This window comes from Gymnogyps californianus, chromosome 6, assembly GCF_018139145.2.
Source record: "Gymnogyps californianus isolate 813 chromosome 6, ASM1813914v2, whole genome shotgun sequence".
NCBI lineage: Eukaryota > Metazoa > Chordata > Aves > Accipitriformes > Cathartidae > Gymnogyps > Gymnogyps californianus.
Window position 1 is genome coordinate 16,116,595 of NC_059476.1, and position 21,869 is coordinate 16,138,463.

Genomic DNA, 21,869 nt, shown 5'->3' on the forward strand with positions numbered 1-21,869 from the left:
GCACAGAGGGGCTTCTGGGGTTGGCATGGGGTCATTAGCCCACAGGCATCACTGTCCCAGCTGTGACTCAGAGGGGTACGCAGGCAGGACAGGCCTGCCTGCACATACCCAGCTCCGAGGAGCTGGTGGTGACAAAGACGTGGGGAGCCCCAGGGTGCTGGCTCCATCCCCAGGGTCCCGAGGCAGGCTCTCACATGGCTGCGCCGAGAAGGGGCTGAGCCCGCCCTGCCCAAAGGTGACCCTCCAGCCCACCGGCAGCACAGCAACGACTCCTGGCTGGTCCCAGCCTCGACTTTCTCCCCGAGGAGCTGCTAGCTCAGCCATGCCCCCAGCACAGGACTATGCCTGTGGGGACACCTCTCTGCCCCACTGCTCACCCCGGCCCCCTGGGCAGCAGGTGGGCTGGGATGGGCCAGGGCATGGGAGCACGGGAAGGTCAGCAGAAAGGATGGCGGGAGCGTGGCTGTGAGGCCCAGCACACCTCCTTCCTCCATGTGTGCCCATACCCCAGCTGCCGTGTCCTTGGGGAGGGGTGGGAAGGGTATCTCTCCACTGGAGCCTCAAAGTGGGTCCCTGAGGTCCCATGTGCCAGCACCCTGAACTCGAGGGACAGGGGCTGAGGTTGCAGCTCTCCCAGCCCAGCATCCTCCATCCTGGGGGACCAGTGCCACAAGAAGGCACCTCGAGGTCCCTTTAGTCTCCCCTCTCCCCACGTCAGGATGAGCATCCTAGGTCTAATTGGGCCCTCCAGGATCAGGGGCTGCTCCCCACATCTCATGCTGCAATGAACCCCGAGTGCCCGTGCGGCTGCCTTCTCCAGACACAGCCCTTCTGCCCGCCCACCGGCCCAGGGCTGGGCAAGGAGGGTGGCCGGCGGCTCACGGCCGACATGCTGGACACGCTCCCTGCAGCAGGGCACGGCCGGGGCAGGGGAGGAAGCTGAGGCACTGGTGCCCGTTGCAAGACTTTATTGGTTTCTAGACAGCGTCACTGGAGGGTTTGGGCTGGAGCCAGTGCTGGGGGCTCCCAGGGCTGAGGAGGGTCAGGGGTGGGGGAGTCGTTGCTGCACGGGGTGCTGTGCACGGGGGAAGCCTCTGTCGCAGCCAGAGGCTGCGGCTTCCCCGCCGGGAACGGGTGCAGGGAGGTCCATCCAGGCCAAATGCTCGCCCCATACCAGCCGTGCTCACGCTCCGATGTCTGGGAGCACCTGCTTGGGATCCCCCGAGGAAAGCAGAGCCAGCCCAGGGGGAAGGGAAGATCCCGGCGCTGACCACGTCTCTGGGAAGGGAGACCCCTTCCCGTGGGGGTGTCTGTGCAGCCGGCGAAGGGGAGGCTCGAAGGAAAAGTCGAGAGAGAAGCAGGTTCTGGGCCTGGTGGCAGGAGAGCTCGGCTGGAGGCAGGTCCAGGAGCTAAATCACGTTGTCGAAGAGCTGCATGGACCGCATGATGTTCTCGTCCTGTGTGGAGGAGGTGGGAAGTGGGTGAGTTGGGCATGGAACAGCAGTCTGGGCAGCTCCCCGCAAACCTGGCTTTACCCTCATGGCAGCTCTGACCCATGGGACAAGAGCCCCAGGGATTACAGGCTGGTTCCAAGCCCTGCTGTTATGCACAGCTCTCCTCATCTGCACAGGGATGCCGGCATGGATACAGTTCCCAAAGCAGAGCCCCAGCCTTGCCCCGGGAGCCCTGCCTTCATCCCCTCTCTTCCAGGAGGGCAATGGGGGGACAGAGGTCCCCAAGCAACAGGGAGGTGGCCCACCCCAAAGCAGAGCTGCTGGCGGCTTTACCTTCTGGCAGGACTCCAGGAACTCCTCGATTGTCACCACGCCGTCCTTGTTTCGGTCCATTTTCTGCAGACAAGCACAGCACGGGGGGCATGGCAGGGCCAGCCCCAGCCCCAGGGAGAGCCCAACACCCTCTGCCTGGGTCCCATCGGGGCTGGACACAGCACACCCCTGCCCCAGCCATTGCCAAGCACCCGGCAGGACCAGGATGGCCTTTTCTCTCCCTGGCTCCAGCACAGCCCTGCTTCATCCCCAGTGTGGGGTGTTTTCTCCTGCACCGTGCCAGGTTTTGGGCAGCCACTGGCTCTGTGCTGGGGCTCTGCTTCCCCAGGACGTGCTCGGCTCACCTGGAAGAAGTTCTCCACGTGCTCCCGGGGCGCTTCCTCCCGCATGGCCGGGTAGGTGTATTTGCCCATCATGTCATAGATGGACTTCATGATGTCCAGCATTTCCTGGAGGGAAGGGGAGCAGGGTTGCAGCGTCAACACGGGGCTCTGCCTCTGCCTGATCCCCAACCCACACCTTTTTTGTGATGCTCCCAAAGGAGCTATGGGGTGCTCAGGTGTGTTCCTGCCGGCTTCGTGCACAGTGTGGGGCCGTGTGTGTGCCTGCATGTGTGATGGAGCCCCAAAGCAGCACACCCCTCATCCACCCTCCACCCCAGAGACACACCAGTGCCAAGGGGCCAGGAGGGACCTATTTGCAAAGCTGAGCTCAGTAAATATTGATCCCCCCAGCTCTCTTCCAGAGCTCAGCCAATGCCCCCGAGTCTTGCCCTTGTCCCTGCTGGATGCAGACCTTCGCAGGCCCCAGGGACCAGCCTGGACCCCCCCATCCCACCTCTTTGGTGATGCAGCCATCTTTGTTCAGGTCGTAGAGGTTGAAGGCCCAGTTCAGGCGATCGTCAATGGTGCCCCGCAGGATGATGGACAGCCCAGACACAAAGTCCTGCAAGGATGGACAAGGCAGGCAGATGGGAGTTACGGCCACAAAGGGTCTCATGGACACAGAGGGCACAGCCCTGCTTGTCCCTCCCGCAGAGGGGGAACTCAGCCCCAAAGCAGATGTGCCCCGGGGCTGGGCTGACAAGGGAAACATTGAGTATCAGAAAGAGCCTGGGGAAAACTGATTGCTTGTCCTCAAATATGTCCCACACTAGTCCCTTGGGTCACAGCACCCAAGAGGACAACATGTATCAGCTCTTTGGCTGCTGTTCCGCCGAAGGCTGAACAAGACCCAGCCATGGCTGTGCCTGCCAGTCTGGGTACCGACAAAACACTAGCCAGAAAATACAGAAAGCTCCCTTTTTTGTTGCTTTTCACTGTTTTTCCACTGCCTCTGGAAATTTAATAAACTCCACCAGCCCCTGCGAAGCTCTCCATCCATCTGCAACAGCAACACTGCTCAGCCCAGCCCGCAGTACCTGAAGGGAGGTGCCCTCCCTGCCCCACTGCCATCCCCTGCCCAGCCACAGCTCACCTCGAAGCTGACGGAGCCGTCGTGGTCGGTGTCGAAGGCATTGAAGAGGAAGGTGGCATACGTGCTGGAGTCTGGGGGGAGGCGGACAGTGTGAGGGTTTCTGTGTGACCCCCACCCCATGGAGGCACTCATGCAGGGCATGGGGATGGGGACAGGGATGGGCACTCACCTCCCTGCGGGAAGAACTGTGAGTAGATCTGCTTGAAGTTTTCTTCATTGACAATGCCGCTCGGGCACTCCTGCCAGGGCAAGCCACAGCATCACCTCCACATTGCGGAGAGGGGCTGAGCACCCCCCTAAATCTCTGCAGCTCCCTTGCCTCACCCCCCGGCCCTGTGCTGTATGGTGGGGTGGCTGGTAAGGCTGCTTGGAGCATCTCCCTGATTTTGTGGGCCGCACCCCTCGCTGGAGGGGCTCTGCATCCCAGGCACCCAGGGAGGGGGCTCTCTGCACCCAAGGGATGGAGCAGAGGATCAGACCTCCCCACTGAGCTCCCTGGAGGTGGGATCAGGCCATAGCTTGATATAAACTTCAACTCCAAGGTCCTGAAAGCCTTTGCAAATCCCAGGCACCGCTGGGTGCAAAGCACCCTCCGAGGTGGACGTGGCAGCGGAAGGGGGGCTAGAAAAGCTGGTCGAGGGGTACTCACATTCTTGAAGCCTCGGTACAGGACCTGCAGCTCTTTGCGGGTGAACTTGGTCTGCTCCTGGAGCTGCTCCAGCCCCTCAGGGCGGTGGCAGACGGTGGAGAGCTCAAACTCATCCTCAACACTGTCTGCAAGGAACCCAGGGGAAGAGAGGGCGGCTGAGGCCAGCACTGTCCTGCCCTGCCCTGCCATGCCGGGGGGCAGGAGAAGCACCTTGCGCAGCACACCCTGTCCTCTCACACCTGCCCAGGATGACACATTTTTGGGGTGCCCTGCTCAGCTGGAGTTGGGTCGATGCCAGCAGGGGACACTCAGAGACACCCTGGGGCAGACCAGTGGCTGACTCTGGGCAACAGCCCCCCCAGCCTCCGGTACAGCCCAGGCTGGGCAGAAGCGGGGTGTGAAACCCCCCCAGTGCTGAGACCCCACCTGCCTGCCCTTCTCCTCCCCCCAGCACAGGCATCTGCCCTGTGGAGCCGAGACCCTGGACATCCTGCAGGTCTGTGCTGCACCAGGGCTCGTGTCCAGCAGGAGAGCTGCCCCCTAGAACCCCCAGCCCCAAATGCCCCCTCTGGCCTTGTCTAGACCTCATCCTGCCTGCTGTGCCCCCCCTTCATTGATGGCTTCTCCCCACCATCTGCCAAGCTGCACGACCTGCGGCTGCCCGCAGCAGCCAGCACCTCCAGACCCCACTGCAACCGAGAGGGGCTGTGGCCCCACAGCAGGTACCCCCCCTCCATGGGGCAGATCAGCCCCTGCCCCTCCATACTCACCTCTTCTCCAAGGGGGGATCAGCTTGCACCGCGGGGCAGGGGGAGACCCCAGCCAGGGGCTCGGACTCACCGAGGGGCCAAGCACACCTGGTGCAGGGGGGGTAGGGGGCTCTGGGCAGCTCTGTGCTCACTCCCTGCTCAGCCCCTTTTGCCCCCCCATCACACCTCCATCTCCAAACCGACACTGAGCTTCGAGTAACAACCCCTCAGCCCTTAAACCAGCGCCGGGAGGGTCCCGCTGCCCCGAGCCAGCTCCAAAGCGGGTCTCGCCGCTGTGCATCTTGTGGGAGCCGCTCCAGGGAGCTGGAGAGGGGGAAAACCAGCCTGGAAGCAGGCGAGGACAGAGGTGGGTGCAGAGCCCGTCGGATCGGACCCCTCCAGGGCAGGACTGATCCTGACAGCCCCAAACCCAGGGCAGGGGAGTGGTGGAGGCGTCCCCTTCCCGCGGGCAGGGCCAGGGTGGAGGGCAGGCAGCAGCACCGCCGGGGACACACACACACAAAGGCAAGAAGAAGCACTTGCTTTCGCTGAGCGAGGGGATGGATTTGGGCCGGCAGCAGGGCAGCAGTTTGAGGAATCGCTGCTTCAGCGCTTTTTTAGTTTGGCCTGGCGGGTTGCCTGGAAGAAAGAAGGAGTCACCAAGCAGAAGAAGAGTTAACAGAGCAGCGGCCCCCGGACCCGGCGGGCAGCAGGGTTGGGCACCCGGCGTGGGGTGAGCGGGGCCGGAGGCAGCACATGCAGCGTGAGGCCAGAGGAGCAGGAAGGCAAATCCCAGCCCAGGCTCTGCTCGGCCTTTCGGCTTCATCCCAGGACAAACCCAGCACTAGAGTTTCCCTCCTTGGGAGGGATGGGGATGGCAAAGGGGCAACCCTGCTGGGCTACCCACGCCCAGCACCTCTGCACCCCCCCATCAGAGCATGCCGGGGTGCACCGGAGACACCCAACAGCCCAGAGACCCAGGAGATGGCAGGGCTGGACTCTACTCTTTAGCCTTGAGGCCGAATACCTGCTCCCTGGGGACCCTCCCCTCCTCACGGGACTGTGCAGGGAGGCAGGGCAAGATGGAGCCCAAGAAACAGCCTGTGGCCGAGCCTGGGCGTTGCATCCTCCCTAGAGCTCAGGGCTGGGTTTGATCCTGCTGGCACCCGACAGCTGAACGTGAAGCATGCACCGAACCCAGCCATGCAGCCCAGACTGCGGCATGCACCCTCACCCCAGCGCGGCACTGGGATCCGAGCCTGGGGACCTGCTTTGAGACAGCCAGAAGGGGAATGGGGCTCAGGGCTTTGCCTCGGCCAGGCTATGGGGCAGAGTGAAGGGCTCCCCACATCAGCCTGGCCCATGGCCATCGCTTCCAAGTGGCCCTGCATTAATAGCAGGTCCCCTCACTGCACAGACCCCCCCGCCACTCCCTATTCCCCCATCCAGACCCCAATGGCTTTGCTCAGCCCCATCTCTCCCAGCTGGCGCTGCCCCACGGCCGCAGACCCACTCCCTCCCTTCCCGCACGGCCCCACAGTGCCTCAAGCCAGCAAACTCAGCGCAGGACTAACGCTGCAGGCGGGGAGGGGAGGAAGAGGAAGGGATGAAGGCCATGCTGGGCTCCAGCCCCCAAAAGGGAGGCAGACAGCAGCGTGGGGCCCCAATGGGACGAAAGGTGCAAAGTCCCTTTGGGGCTCCGCTGACACCACGTTTGCTCCAAGCACCCTGGACATCTGCAAGCAGCAGGTCACGACGCCTACGCGTCCCAAGCCCTGGTTTTGGGGTTGTTTCTCTAGGGCGCTAGCAGATGGGGCTTCTCCGGCAGCTTCCTCAGCCTTGTGGGCTGAGCTGAGCCCCAGGTGCTGGGGAAATGGTGCTGCGTGGTACCCCACTCCAGGATAGGGACGTGGGTCTGCATCCAGCAGCCCCTGCTAGGCAGATCGGTCCCCGAGTGCTCACAGGCAGGACCTGGGACCCTTTGAGCTCACACCAAGGCAGCAGGCTGGGGCAGGCAGCTCCATCACTCTGGGGCAATGGAGAACAGCTCCAGGAGGCCATTGTCCCAGCAGGACATCACACAAAGCCACTCAGAGAGGGCAAACTTGTCCCCAGGGAAGTGGCATCCACAGCAGGGTGCCGGTGACGTGCAAACGCATAGGAATGCATGAATGCACCCCCTGGCATTTGTCACAGGGTGACAGGGGCAAGGGTGAGGGCCAGGATCTTGGCGCTGGCAGGACACCACAGCCTGGCTCCTGTCTGCTCTGAGGTTTGCAGCCAGGTGAGGAAAGAGGCTTTTTCCTTCCTAGAAGCAGGCATCAGTTGTGCATAATACATGATTTTCCAGGGCTTTAATTTGCAGAGGGAAAGGGAAATTGCACCTTTCAGCCTTCCAAGGATGCTCTGAGGCCAGGTCCCTCCAGCAGAGCCGAGCTGTGGGAACAGCCCTTGGAGGCAGGAGCAGCCCCTTCACCCAGGGGGAAAGGACGGGGCGGGCAGAGCAACACCCAATGCCACGGTGATGGACCAGGGGGGGAGCAGGGCGGGAAGGAAACCACACAGCGAAAGAGATGCAACAGAGAGTAAACTGTGGTTGGACTCACAGGGGCAGCAGGTATAGGCACGTGCAGTAGGTCAGGTCGGGTGCAAGTTACACTTTAGTTTGTTATAAAGAAGGAAAAAGAAAAAAAAAAATAAAGAACACGGGCGTTTTCTTAAGGAGGAAACCGAAGAGGGCCCGATTCCAGTGGCCCCGGGGCAGGGGAGGGAGCACGTTCAGCACATGCAACAGGAGAGGGGTGACCAGGGCTGGGATTTTGCTGTCCTGGCTTTGGTGCGCCCGAGGGCTCTGCTGGGGAGGACGCACCATCCCATTTCTGTCCCCAGCATCCAAACCACAAGCAAGTCTGGGGGCTCCCTGGGGTCCCCCTTGCTGGGAAACAGCTCTGCCCGAAGACGGGGAGTGGAGCCCGGCCACATGCTGCCCTTCTGGGCACACGGGATGTCCACAGCACAAAGCCCTGTCCCTGCCAGTGACAGCTCCTTTTCCAGATGTCACTCTGCCCTCCACCCCTCTGCAAGAGCCATCAAGTGGCTGGCACAAAACAAGCCAACAGAAAGGGCTGGCAGTGTTTTATCTGCGGCGGGAGGTCTGCTGGGTTAAGTGGCTTGTCGCTTCCCATGCATCACTCCACAGCCCAGCGACTTTGAAACACACGCACACACAAACCGAGTCTCCATCCTTGGGCAGCACCAAAAGGGGAAGGGATCTCCCATCCCCAGCTTCACACGTTGTTGAAATGAATCCCGGAGGTTGCTGGACACTGGCTCTGAAGCGGCCCACAGCGGGTGGATCCCTGACCCCAGCAGTGACCACCACCGGGGTGGCCGCGGACCACTTTGTATTGAGCCACCAGCAGCTGATGTGTCCTTGGGGGCTGGATCCAGCCACTGCCACCATGTCCGGGGGTTACATGCTGCTGGGCTGATGCCCCCCCTTCCCAGGGAGGACCCAAGCCTGGGCTGCTCCATGGTCTCCCCAGAGAGAAAGCAGGAGCTGAGGTCAGCCTGATGCATAACCACGTCCCTGCCCTCCCCACAGAGCCACAGCCACCAGTGCCCTCCCAGTGATAGCTGGCTGGGGAGACCAACCCACCCCTTCCACAGCACCCTCATGCTAGAAAAGACCCTACAATAACAAACTAACAGGCAGTGCCAAAAGTCCCCCCTGCCCCTCAGTAACTCATCAATAAATGCATCATCACGATGGGTAGAAGATGTGCATCCCACGGCGGCGAGACACCCCCAGTGCCCTCAGCTCAGCACCTGGGCACGGCACCATTCCACGTGGGAGCAGAGCACCAGCAGCCACAGGGTGGGTCATGGAGCTCCCACAGCCCCTGCTTGGTCCCACGGGGCAACACTGGGTCAGTCAGAGGTCAGGAGGATCTGGTACCCCCAGGATGATCTGCCCCAGCGCCCTGCCCTAGGAGCAGGGCTGGGGTAGCAGAAGGCAGCTGGGTGAGGGGACCCTCTGCCTTTTCAGATAGCCTGGCTGGGAAGCAGGAGGGCAAACCCCAGCCGGGGTAGGGGGATGAGCCAGGAGAAGGGGCAGGGCAGGCGACAGGGGAGCATGGGGAAGGGGTCAGCAGTTCCCAGAACACGCTCTTTTCAGTAGAAGAGCCCCCATCCCCTTCCAGAGCCTCATCTTTTCCTGGGAGGCCAGAGGCACGTCCCCAAGCTCCCCCAGCCAGGCCATGGCTCTGGGTCCATCCAGGCAGCGATGCTGAGCCCAGCTGCCCCTACAACCTGTGGCTCATGATCATCTCTGTGCAGGGCTCAGCTCCAAGCAGGGTCCACCAGCCCCAGGCTCTGCTTCCCCTCCGCAGCACCCAGCCTCCGGCAGTGCTATCTCCCAGTCAGGGGGACCACAACTTTCCAGGGTCTGCAGTGAAGGCCAGCAGGAGGAAGAGACAGCGAGCTCTCCCAGCCGCCTGGAGGGGGGTCAGGATGGCTCCCGCCAGCAGCAGCTCTGCAAATGACCCTCATCAGTCAGCGGTGACAGAGCCGAGTGTAACCGGGGCCAAGGTGCCTGCAGCAGCCACTGGGGCCAGACGGTCATCCATTAGGGGAATGAAATCAGAGCTGGCATCTCCGGGGTGGGGGACAGATGGAGAGTCCCTGTCCTGGGGGTGGGACAGGGACAGCCTCAGCCCAGACACCCAGAGCCAGCAGGGCTGAAGGAGCTGAGAGCAGCAAAGCTGCCAAGTGAGACCTGCAGTTCATGGGACAGCAGAGACTCAGGGCCAGGATGTTCCCCGGTGCCAGAGAGAGGAGAGCAGCTGCATGACCCTTGGGCCGAGCAAGCCCCAAAGGGAGACAGGGCATGGGCCAGAAGGGGCCGCAGAGCAGAGCGGGGCTCACAGCAGTGCTGTCCCCATCCCCATCCGCAGCCTGTGACAGTGCTCCCAGACAGCCTGGCTGTGCGCAAAGGAGATGTTGGCAGAATAATAATTTCTCAGGCCACACCACGTACAAAATGTTGTGAGCAGGGAAAGGGACAGGATAAAGGCGCCAAGGGACAGGGGAGCTCAGGGGCTCCCCAAACGGAGCAGGTAAGGCTGCGGAACTGGGACAGCCATATGCAGCACCCTGCTGCAAAACCCACGCACAGGGACACATCCTGCCCTGTCCTCATCACCACCTCCATGGCAGGGACATTGCTGGCAGCAGGAACCCGTGCACCCAAGGTGCCAGAGGAGCTACCCAAAAAATGCCCCAGCAGAGCAGCAGCTCCTCTTGGCTGCAGGCAGTGTGTCCCGTAAGAGAACTTGTGCTCTGCATACCCATTTCCCAGATGCCATCCATACCCTCCCCACTAAGGCACAGGGACGAAGCCTGGACGTGCCTCAGCCACAGCCCAGCCAGATCCCAGGCAGCTCAGGGACATCCTGTATCACAAGGGGGTTGAAAGCACCCCCTGCGCACAGCGCCCTCCTCCCCTCCCTCTGCTCAGCCACTAGTTGCTCCTCTGATCACTCCTATCCGTACACCCTCCCATCACAGCTCCCATCCCGAGACCTGGCTGCCCGAGTGGATGCGATCTGCAGCCCCTTCATCTCGCAGCATCCCCAGCGCCAGCCAGGAGGCAGAGGGGACAGGGGCAAACAAACCCCAAATTGCACTCATGCAAAGTCTGTTGGCAGCCCTTGTCTGAGCCAGGACTGTCTGTGGCACAGCCGAGGAAGGCAGCCAAAGGAGACAAGGCAGCAGCACCGTGCAGTCTCTGCACTCCCACCCTCGCCAGGCACAACCAACAGGTTGTGCATCCCTTGTTCTGACATGTTTTGGGTCCTCTTGTCTGGCCACATCCAGCCCTGTCCTCAGCACCCACCTGCCAATCCAGGGAGCTCAGCACCCACAGCAGCCCCTTCCCTCCCCAACCCTGGCACAGCCCCACAGGGAGGGCAAAGGGGCCAGGGGCTCCAGCCTCTTTTAGCCCTGCTCCCCTCATAGCCGCCAATTCCTGCGGCCGTGGGGAAAGCTTTCCCCTGCGTGGTGCCATACCTCACATCCATCGCTCCTTGCCTCCAGCTCCCACTCATCTCCCCAGCCCCAGTCACCTGCAGCCCTTTTCCCCATCATCTGACAAAGCCCAGCCCTCTGCATCCCAATGCCCCCAGACTCCAGCACCCCAGATAGTCCCAGTCCCACAGCACCCCACACATCACTGCACCCCAATGCCTCCAGACCCAGATATTCCCCACCCTAACGCTCCCAGACACCCTAACTTTTTAGCATCCTGCACCCCAACACCCCACATCCCAATGTCCCCAGATATTCCTACCCCAACATCCCTGATACCCCTGCACCCCAGTGCCCTCCTAAGCACCTCAACACTCCCAAACACCCCCAGACCCCAACCCCCAGATCCCCTCACTTCCCCAGCTCCCTACACCATAATGCCGCCAGACACCCTAAACACCCTCCCACACCCTAATGACCCCCAAATGCCCCAAAACACACTAATCCTTCCAAACCTCCCCCAAGCACCCTGCAGCCCCTGGGACAGGAGGTGAGGAGCACCTCCACCACAACATCCCCATCCCATTGCAACCCCATCCCCATCCTTGTCCCCGTCCCACCTCCCCTGGCCAGGTCGATGATGCCCAGGGCATGGAGAAGCTTGAGGCTGGAGCAGAGCAGCAGGATGATGCCCACCATTTGCAGCCCCTGCGGGTCCCAGGGCGCCCCAGCAACCGACATCCCCCAGACGTGCAGCCCCAGCAGGCAGCTGCTCTGGCAACAGCAGACCCAGCAAGGGAGGAGAGAGGAGGGCAGGGGAGGAGAGACCTGCCTTGGCCCTCCCTCTTCCCGCCCCGGCACCCTCTGGGGTCCCTCAGGGCACCCAGGCTGCAGGGGAGGAGGGAGCCCAGGCAACTGCCCAAGAGACTTAGGGGTCAGCTCTCACCCCAGGGCACCCCTGCACCTACACAGCCTGGCATGGGCACCCCACAGCACTGGAAACCGCAGAGGGGTGCAGAGCTGGCACCAATGGGTGCGTGGAGGAGGCTCGGCTGCCCCCAACTCCCATCCCAACAGCAGCGCATGGTGCCACTGACCCTGGAGCTAAGCCATGTGCAGGGACCCCGAGCTCATCGCTCACTGCCCCCTGGGACACTGCTGTCACCCAGCCCAGGGACGAGTCCTGCCCAGGACAGCCCCTCCGCCCCATCCCAAACCACCAAACCTGCCCCCCAGCAGTGCCCTCACCTTGCATGCACCCACGGCACAGCACGAGGAGCTCCCTGCCTCGGAGCTCAGCCTTGTCCACCGATCACGTCCACTGATACCTGCCACCCTCACCTCTTCCCTCTTCACCTCCTAGGGGAACATCCGCACCTCTCTGCGCTAGCGAGTAAGTCACAGCCACATGCAAGATCTGTGGCACGTGGAGGAGCCGCAGCTGGGGGCTGCCAGCCCCGGGTACCTCGCTTGCTGCTGGAAGGAAACGTGCCGCACTCCACTCCAGGGTGCTGCCTGGAGGGAGGACAGCACAGCGGGGTGGCCAGCCAGGGTGGGGGCTCCCTGCGGCCCACCCAAAGCCCTGCCTCGTGGGCAGCAGGGCAGAGACCCCAGCCTGGCAGCAGTGGTTATTAGAAAGTTTCTTTGAGCCGGTTTGCTACGCATCTCTCACCTAAAAACTGCTTTTTATCTGGCCACCCTCTGCTCCAGCAGCACAGCAAGCCCCAGGGCAGGCACCCACAGGGAACGAGACATTTCCCTGCGTCCCAGGGAGGGGATGCTGCAGCCAAGCACAGACCTCCTGCTGCCTGCAATCTGGGGACCACAACCCCACCGAACCCTGCCCAGGGTACCTCTAGTCCCAGCTGTGCCCAGTCCTGGGGTCTCATCCTGCCCCTCTCAGGGGAGAGGTGAAGGAGACCTTGCTGAGGTCTCACAGCATCCTGCAGCCCAACACAGCTCTGTGCTAGAGAGCCCCGGGCCGGCTCCAAGCCAGCTTCTCCCATTGGACTCCGAGGTTTCATCCTCCACCGGCAGAGCAGGGCTGCAAAGAAGGGCTGTCCCAACAGGCTCCCTTGCTCTCTAGCTTTACTACTTTTTCTCCAGCCTGTGATTTTCTCACCTCCCCGTGGCTGAGCGATCTCCCTGCCCCTCCATCTGCTGGCTCAGAGCCCGTCTCTGGGGCAGAATGCAGTCCCTGCTCTGTGTCCAGCCGGGTCCCCTTGCTCCCCTCTCCAGGCACATCAGCAACAGAAAGAGCAAGCCAGGCTGGAGGGAATTGGGAGGGAAGCAATGTGAAAAGTGATTAACGCGAGGCCGGAGGGAGAAGAGATTCAACAAGCTAATTACGTCTGGCTGGGCTGAGTGGGACGTGACACCACGCAGTGGCAGAGTCGGCAGGGGTGCGATCCTCGGGGAGCTTGGTGCTGGGAGAGCTGCCTTGCCCTGGCCCCAGCCGCGGGGGTCACAGCCAAGGGGACCCAGGACCTAGTCTCCTTCCCCCCCAGCTTCACCCTCTCCGGGCAGGGCGAGACAGCGCAGCCCATCCTGTGCCCACAGCGATGACCAGGGCTGATGTCCCTGCGTGCAGAGCATGTGGGAGATGCTCCACAGAGGGGAGCGTAGGGTATCCAGGAGATGACACTGGATCACTCACAGCTGTCCCAGGCTGGATTTCGATGCTCCAAGATCTACCCACCCGCGGCCAGCTTGCCTTGACCTCCTGGGTCTGTCAAACCCACCAGGCTGGATGGTGTCCTGAGCCCAGGGACCCCTGGCACCGTGCCCCGAAGGGCCAGTCCCTCCTGCAGCCAAGGCACTGCGCTCCTGCCAAAGGGGTTCCTGGAAAGCAGGAGGAAAGTAAGGCTTCGCACGGGGCTTCACTCTTGCCGGTGCTGCAGGGATGCTCATTTTCTCCCCTCTCTGGAGGGACCCTTACCCTGAGCCAGGCACCAGGAGGTGGCCATGCTGCTCGCTGCCGCCACCCTCCTGCCTGGCATCCTTTGGGGTGCTGGTGGCACCCAAGTAGGCTGCTGCTCCCTCCTGTTTCTCCCCAAACTCTGGAAGGGTTTGGCACCCTCCCCAGCCCCGCTTCCTCATCTGCATCCTCAGCTCTGGGGCAACAGCAGCAGCCTCCCGGGGAAGGCAGGGGCCAGCACACCCCATGTCGGGGGCTCTCCAAGACAACCCCAATCCTGCCTGCCCCTCGCACAGACCCTTACCCAGCCGAGGCAGGGACAGCCCTGCCAGCCCTGGGCAGGTACCGGTTATCCTGCCGATAGCAATCTGCAGCTTCATCTAATATTCATCTGAGGCCAGGCTACGCGGGCAGCTCTCCCGCCTTTTACCTCCCGCCCACCCCTCCTCCCAGCCAGGACCAATTGCTCCACGCTGAATTATTGATGCTGCACTTCAAGAGCCAAAATCGATAGCGTTTCTCTTCGCCCGCCCCCTCCTGAGTGCTTGGCCGAAGCAGGCTCTCGGCAAGGGGGCTGGGAGTCCCCCGGGCGGCTCAGCAGTGCTTGGGCAGCCCTGCCGGGAGATGTTTGGGGCTGGGGATAGGTGTGGTGGCACAGTGCAGCAGTGGGGTGATGTGGCCCGTCAGTGATTAACCAGCTGGTAAACAATGCTGGCCCCAGCATCGATTGCCCCTGGAGCACAGCACACCCATGGGAGATGCTCCACTGCTGCTGCCAGACAGCGGCTCTGGCCGTGCCACCAAGGCTGCGGCAGGGTCCAAGGGGGGGACAGTGCCAAGGGGACAGGGCGAGGGAGTGCAGACAACCAGCACTCCTGTCCAAGCCCTTGCTCAGAGGAGAGCCAGCTCCAAATGGAGGACAGGTTGCTCGGGGCCTCATCCAGCCAAGTTTGGGAACCCACCAAGCCTGGAGTTCCCCCATGTCGTCCCCCTCCCCTCCGCAGTCCCCCCCAGTGGCAGACAGGGTCTCACTGCGAGATGCTCCCACTGAACCCTTCCCCAGGGCTGGGGCATTTTTCCAGTCTCCTCTGGAGATGCTCCATCGCCAGCCCATTACCATGGAGGCACGACACCTCCCAGAACAACCCATCCCTGGGACATCACCAGCACAGCCGGGGCAGAGAGACAGCCGCAGGCAGGGGACCGGCAGGGATGGGGCAGGGAGAGCGTGGGCGCGGGGCGGCAGCTGGGGCAGGGGAAGGGCGGCAGGCAGTATTGATGGCTCTGGAGCGGGTGGCGGGGCCCCGTGTCCATTAGCAGACCTGAGCCATTAGTGTACAGTTTCAGGCTCTTTGCGGTCCCTGGGCTGTCACTGCTGGCCTAGGCACGGCTGGTAAACAACCCCCGGAGGGGACTCAGCATTTCCCAGCCCCAGACACTGCCTGGGACCTTCCCCAGAGAGCAAAGTCTCCTACCTGCTGCCTTCTGAGTCGAGGTGGGGTGACCCGCACAGCAGCATCTCACCCCCATCCCAACACACAGCTGCTTGCCCGCAGGACTCCCCATACAGTGCCCAGGGCTCAGCTCAACCTCAGCCGATATCTGCCCCTCAAGCAACACGTTTCCCTCTCCTCCAGGCACCTTTTGGCGATGGGAGCAATTGCTGCCAATCCAGGGCACTGGGTCCCACTCCCACTGCCACAGCTGGGCTGAATCTCCAGCCATGCCAGGGGGACCCACGGCTCTCCAGTGTGGGGATGCGGGTGGAGGGAGACAGGGCAGGTTGTGCCTCCCCACGCTACATGGTGATACCATGTCTGCCTGGGGACAAGAGAGGACTGGCAGCAAGGCTTGTCCTTCATGGGAGACGGTCATGCCACCATCCATCCCAGTCCCCTCTGGAGGGGTGCTGGCTGACAGGGACAAGGCTGGACACAGGACACCCCATCTCCAGCCTCCTGCCCTGGCCCAGGCCAGAGCAAAGACACTTGCAGGGGGACAAGGAGTGTGCTCCAGGGGACGGAGGAGCAGGGCTCAGGCAAGGAGCAGCCACACAGGCCAAGGGGTGGCCCCTGCCTCATCTTGTGCCCCTCAGCAGGGTCTCTGCCTCCCTCCCCTCTCCACCGCAGCTGGAAGCCAGCATGCTGCAGAGCAGCCGCAATCGATGCCACTGACTTTGGTTCAAAGCTTTGAGCAACTGCATGGAGAAGCAAAAGCACAGGGATGGGGGAAAAGCAGGGTCTGGGGGAGGCACCCCCCAAATCACCAGCAGAACTGGGGAGGGGGGGTCCAATCTGGGCACAGTCAGCCTGCCCCCCCTCCCAGGGCTCACAGGCAGGACACCTGGGAGTTAACTCAGCCCCTGCCTCAGTTTCCCTCATGATCCACCTAGGAGCACTGCTGCTGGAGCACAGGACAAAGCAAGTAGTTAAGCAGCAACAAAAGCTTTACTGCCCTGCAAGCAGGTTCACAGGGCCAGAGGGAGAGAACCCCCGTCTGCCCCCTCCCTCCTCACCCCCAGGCACGACCAACCCATGGATGCCACCCAGGGATGCTGCCCAGGGGCACCCCGGCACCATGTGTGGAGGGGAGCCGGTGTTCGCCGCCACACCCAGCCTGTGCAAGAGCCAGCGCTGCAGAACCAAAGCGGAGCATCCCAGGGCACCAGTGGACCAGGGAAACTGCCTGTCACCTCCTCACCCTGTGCGTGCCCCAATGCCCAGGGCCAGGCGGGCTGCAGCATCCTTCAGATGGGTGTCTGCAGGCATGGGCAGGGGCTGGGCAGGGCTGGTTTCACACAACCATCACCCCTGGGAGTCCAGGGAGCACCTGGCCAGCTGGTCCTGACCTCCCTCCCACCACACACAGAGTCCCCCGAGTGGATCTGGGCTCTGCTGAGTGTGCCCCACACACATTGCTCAGCAACTTGCACAGCCCATCCCCAGACGGGCAGCACCCCCTGTGTCCCCCCCACCCTGCCCAAGGGCCACAGGGGGCCCTGGGGAGAGCCAGGAGCAGGGAGTGCAGCAGGCACCCACCCTGCCCAGGCCTGGCTGCTCTGCAGGCTGGTGCTGAGTCTGACACCTCATGTTCAGGGTGAGGGGACCACGGACCCTGGGGACACCTTGCTCCTGTAGAGGTGCTGGAAAACACCCTGGTGCCCACTTGCACGCTCACACACAGGCCCAGCCCACGGCACCCCAGCACACATCAAAGTCACCACCGTGCAGCAGACACCCTGCCAGCCCTGTCCCCTCCCCATGTCCCCAGCCACTGGGACCTTGCATGGAGCTGGCAGGACACCCTGCTCCTTGCACCAGGAACCCCCTGCTCACCCCTATGAGCAGCAGACGGACACCATGTCTGAGGGCTCTCCTGTGGATGCAGCAGCCTCAGAGCATCCTTGGGGGCAGCTCTAGACACCCACCGCCTGTCCCCCGTGTCCCCGGAAGAGCCAGCACCGCCCGCGCCTGTTACCTTCCAAGGACACGGGCTCGAAGAGGCCAAATTGCTCCAGCACCTTGACGAAGAGGACCAAGACCACCAGCACCGCAATCATCTCAAGGCCTTCCAGGTTCATGATGGGCGTGTCTCATGGCCCCCCACCCCCCCACCCCCTCCCCACCGCAGTCCTGGAGCCCCCTCACCCCAGCGCCGCGGCCACCAGACCACGCATCCCCAGGGACCCCTGCCTCTGTCCCCGAGGGGGGATCAGCTGTCACCCCTCTACTCGGGGGCACCCACCATCAGCCGTGGGCAAGGGGTCAGCGCGGGGCTGTGGTCGGCGGCTCGAGGAGCCACGGCCGAGAGCCCAGGCGGAGCAGGGCCGTGCCTGCAAGTAAGAGTGGAGAGAGGCCAAGTGGAGGGAGGTGTGGGGGGTGGCGGGGATGGGGGGGCCGGGGGGGAAGGAGGCATGCCCTCCCGTTCCAATGACACCACCTCCATCGATTTGCTTAATGCAGTTGCTAAGGAAACGGGCCACAGATATTAAAAGGCACTCAGTTCCCAGGGGGGACACGGGGAGGGACAGGACGCTGGGCACTGGCTAAACATCCAGGATAGGGATGACTCAGATTTGTCCTCTGTGCCCCACACAAGTGCCTCCCCCATGGGGACCACCATGGCTGAGCACCCCAAGGTCCTCACAACCCTCTCCTGGGGAGGGTCTGGGGCAACAGGTCCAGCTGCCCCATTTCTTAGCAGGCAGATGGGTCCGGCTGCCTGGCTGGGACAGCCAAGGGGAGACAGGGAGCAGGGCTGGGGGAACAGGCCAGGGGTGGGGGCTGTGATGCAGGATGCCTGAGATGCTGCCAGACCCACAGGCAGCACAGCAACAGGCAGGAGAGGAGGGGACGCAGGGGCTGGGGACCCAGCGGGACCAAGGGACCCAGCCAAGGTCACACAGCAGCTGGAGGCAGTGGGCGAACCCAGGCGTCCGTGTGCCTCGAGCACACATCCACACACAGCCAACAGGGCTATATTTAGCTCCTATGCTTTTTTTAACAGCATCCCAGCCCTTGCCTGGCTGCTCGATCACAGGCCACAGGGACCACCGGGGAGCCAGGCATCCACCGGTCCCTACCCCATCACCAGGGCTCAGCACCCCTTGGGGTGCACAGCTTTCCCCGGGGATGCCGCCAGCACTGCCCATCCCTGGGTAGACGAGTCCCACATCGGTCACGCAGCAAGACCAGTCCCAGCACCAGCACCGGTGTGGCAGGCAGAGAGCAGGGCTGCCCCCATGCCACCGCTGCCCCCAACCCTGCCTTGTCCCTGCCAGGAGCAAGGCCAGCTGTCCCAGGTACAGGTGAGGTGACCATACCCAGGCTATGGGGCAGACCCCCTGCCCAGCTCTAGGGTCCTCCTGCCCCCACAAAGAGCCCTGCAGATGGGACTGGGGCAGAAAGCCCCTTTTCCTCCCTGTTGTCTTTGTGCAGGGGGGAAAATATGTCACCAGGGGAAGAAATGTCACCCTGGGACACCCGCGGGGGGAAGCAGATGGCAGAGGTGCTGGCTGATGCTGGCAAGAGTGCCCAGCAGGGCTGCCCCACACCAACCCCCCAGGCCCAGAATCCCCACCCAGGCCCCCATTCCCAGCCCAAGAGGCTGCAGGTTTGTCCCCTGGCAGGGGATGGAGAGGGCTGGTGGCTCACTCCAGGTCATGGCATGGCCGAGCTACCTAGCGGCTTCGTGCCACCAGGCTTGGCATCTCCTGCCCGCCTGGGGCATGCTCCCAAGGCTCTGACGCCAGCAGAAGATGCCAGCGATGCATCAGAGGCGGCTTGGTGAGAGAGATGAAAGTCCTCCCTGGGGAAACATCCCTCAGGCTGGAAGTTTTCAGACCTGACACTTCCTTTTCTTGGAAAGAGGTGAGTTTCCAGGCACTGAGCCTGGATTTCACCCGGCTGGCTCCGGCTTTGCCCCCGCCCCGAGCCAGTCCCTTCAGAGATGGGGTGGCGCAGGCCTGTTCCACTCTCAGAGGAAGTTTCCCACTGATGCCAGCTGCATTTTTAAAGCCATTTTTCTTGCTGAGCCCTGGTTACAACCCATCCTCTCCCTGAGCCTCCAGCTGCTGCCAGGGCCGATGCCTGTACCGCATGCCATGGGGCTATTTATGCAACCTAATTTTGGCCAGAAACAGTGGTAGAGGAGCCCTTCCAGCCTGAGCCAGGACTTGTCCCAGCAAAGAGGGTTTGGGGCAGCTCCTCTGCCAAGCGAACCTGCTGAGCCCACGCGAGCGGACCGTCGGCGGCCCCTCGTGCGTCTCTGCCGGCATCGTGAGATGCTGGGGCCGAAGGGTGCAGCGGCAGGTCAGCCACCAAGCAACAGCTTCCCGCCTGCCCTCGTGCCCGTCCCGTGCCAGCTGGCCTCCCCAGAGGAGCAGCAATAAATCACCCACCGGCCGCCATGTCAGGATTACTCATTTCCACACTGAGGCTGTTAATAAAAGCCCTGCGCTGTTCGCTGCCAGCACAACACAGGATCCCACCAGGACTGGCAGAGGCACTTGGCGCTGGTCCCACATCCCAGTGCCACACACTGTGCCAGAGCCCGGCTCCCAGCACCCCCAAACTCACCAGGGTTGCTTGCCTAGAGCACATCCCCTCCCACCGAGGGGGCAGCCCTTCAGATGGGCTAGGGGTATCAGGGGACCACCCCCTCGGCTCACCCAGGTTCCCAGGGATGCTCCTTCATCTGGAGCTGCCCCCAGGGTGGAGGAGACACATGGGACCCCACTTGGGGCTTCGCTCATGGAGCCAGACCCGTAGCCTCCTGCAAGGGATGCTTGAAAGGCCATCCAAAACACACGCACCCCACCAGAAGTGAGAGAGGGCTTTGCCCCCCACTCCGCCAAGGGGCATCACTCCCAGGGGTGGCTCCTCGCCGCTGCAGCCAGCCAGCATTTGGCCATGCCATGGGAAGAGCCACGAGGCCCTGGCTGAGCCGTGCAGGGAGAGGTCACACGGATGGATGGAGAAACGCACGCCCCGGGCAGGAGAGGCCCTCCATGTCCCCGTACACATGGCACCAGTGCCACCCCTCCTGCCCTGCTCCTTGCCTTGGGGGTCTCACCCTGCAAAGCCCCCGGCACGCACATCCCACTGCAGCGGGGCTTGGAGAGACCCTTCACCAGGGAAACCAGGACCCCCGCCACATCCCAGAGCTCCCCAACACACTAGCTGAGGAGCAAAGATGTAGGTCATGCCCAAAGGGACCAAGAGCCCCAAAATGCAGGCTGAGGCCCCAGCATTGGCACCAGACACCCCCCCATAGAGCAGGAGGCACCGGGGAGCCCATCTGCATCCCTGTCCTGCAGCGAGGGACAGTGGTACCCGGACGCTGGCAGCACAGCGGAGCCAGATGCCCCCGGAGCAGCCTGGGGTGCTGCTGCGGCTCGGCCGTGGTTGCCACCAGCTGCTCTCGCACACAGTGGAGCAGGACCAGGGCCAGGAGGACAACAAACAAATAAAGTGACTGAGGAGGAGATCGAGGTGCCCCAGAGAGGCAGAGAGGGGGGTCCCCAATCCCCCTCTCCCACAGCAAGAGCCCGGCTCGCCTCGCCGCCTGGCTTGTGGAAAGGGACAAGACGGGCCAGCGTCACCCTGTCCCCCCGTGTCCCCAACCCCGTACCTTCGATGCCGCTGATGATTTTGAAGCAGCGGGTGGTGAACCAATAGGAGATGAGGAGGAGGATGGCAATCAGGGAGGCATAGAGCAGGCTGTCGTTGTGCAAGGATGTCCTCTCCATGGCTCCATCCCCTGTGCCCGCTCGCGCCCCCCGCCCAGCCCCGCCGCGCTATCTGGGGCAGCCCTGTCCCGGCAGTCCCCCCGCCGGAGGAGCCGGCCACCGCGGGCAGGGAGGCGGGGGGCCACACGGGCAGGCAGGCAGGTAATTGGGAGCGTTGTGTGAGAGCCAGGCTCCCAAACCAATTACCTTAATTGTGCTCAGGCAGCACATGGCAAATAGTTAAAAATAACCCTCCCGGCCCGGGGGGAGAGTGGCACCATCAGCCAGGAGAGGGAAGCAGGGGGCAGAGAACAGACGGGGCTCGCTACACATGTGGCTGTGTCTCCGTGCCGCAGGGCCAGTGAGGCATCACCGCAGCCCAACGGCTGCTCTGAGTTCACTGATGACCCCGGGACCCTCAGGGCTCAGCCCCTCGCTGCCACCCTGCAGGAGGAGCTGGGAGTCCTGGAAACGGGGCTCCCCAGGGAACGATGCTGCAGCCCAGGGTTGGCGAACACCAGGATCTCCACTGAGATGCCTGTGCCTGTCCTTGCTCCAGACACTGGGCCTTGAAGGAAGGTGTCTCTGCAGCCCTGCCGGCCCAGAGAGCTAGGTCTGGCAGGGAGGCACCGGCATCTCATTCCCTGCGCCCCAGTGCAGCACCTCCCCAGGGATGCCTGGGATCAGCATCCACTTTTCTCAGCTTGAAGTCAGAGCCCACCAGCCCAGTTCCTGTTCTGCAATGCCAGGTGCACTTGGGCAGTGCCACTGTGGGTTTGGGCACACTCACTCACAGACCCCAAACCCCGTGGGATTAGTGGCACCCACGCCTGAAACACCTCCGGTCCCCAGACCGCGCTCGGCCCCATTGGCTGCCCCATGGGACATGTGGCTGGGGAAGATGCTGGACCCAAGTGCTTCACCCCAACATCTCTTGCATACAAGATGTCCCATCCCCACCCCTGCAGCTACAGCCAGGGGACGTGGCCACCCAGGCATGGGATGAGGAGCCTTTCAGGTTGCAGAACCCAGGTGT

The 21,869-nt window shown here is 62.8% G+C and overlaps 1 protein-coding gene across 4 annotated transcripts in view; it reads right to left on the reverse strand.

The window, feature by feature from the left end:
- Positions 1-1,409: 1,409 nt before the first annotated feature.
- Positions 1,410-21,869, reverse strand: part of KCNIP2 (potassium voltage-gated channel interacting protein 2) — a 45,189-nt gene continuing 24,729 nt past the window's right edge. The window contains exons 1-9 of one of the 4 annotated variants that reach the window (XM_050898954.1): positions 11,309-11,429; positions 5,205-5,300; positions 3,913-4,037; positions 3,433-3,502; positions 3,264-3,334; positions 2,625-2,732; positions 2,132-2,236; positions 1,788-1,850; positions 1,410-1,457 (exon numbers count right to left, since the gene is read on the reverse strand). In XM_050898954.1, the coding sequence (XP_050754911.1) occupies positions 1,410-1,457; positions 1,788-1,850; positions 2,132-2,236; positions 2,625-2,732; positions 3,264-3,334; positions 3,433-3,502; positions 3,913-4,037; positions 5,205-5,300; positions 11,309-11,429 (807 nt within the window). Of the gene's footprint in view, positions 1,458-1,787; positions 1,851-2,131; positions 2,237-2,624; positions 2,733-3,263; positions 3,335-3,432; positions 3,503-3,912; positions 4,085-5,200; positions 5,301-11,308; positions 11,430-17,082; positions 17,186-21,869 lie in introns of those variants that run through there. The other 3 variants (XM_050898956.1, XM_050898953.1, XM_050898957.1) reach the window with 3 other exon arrangements.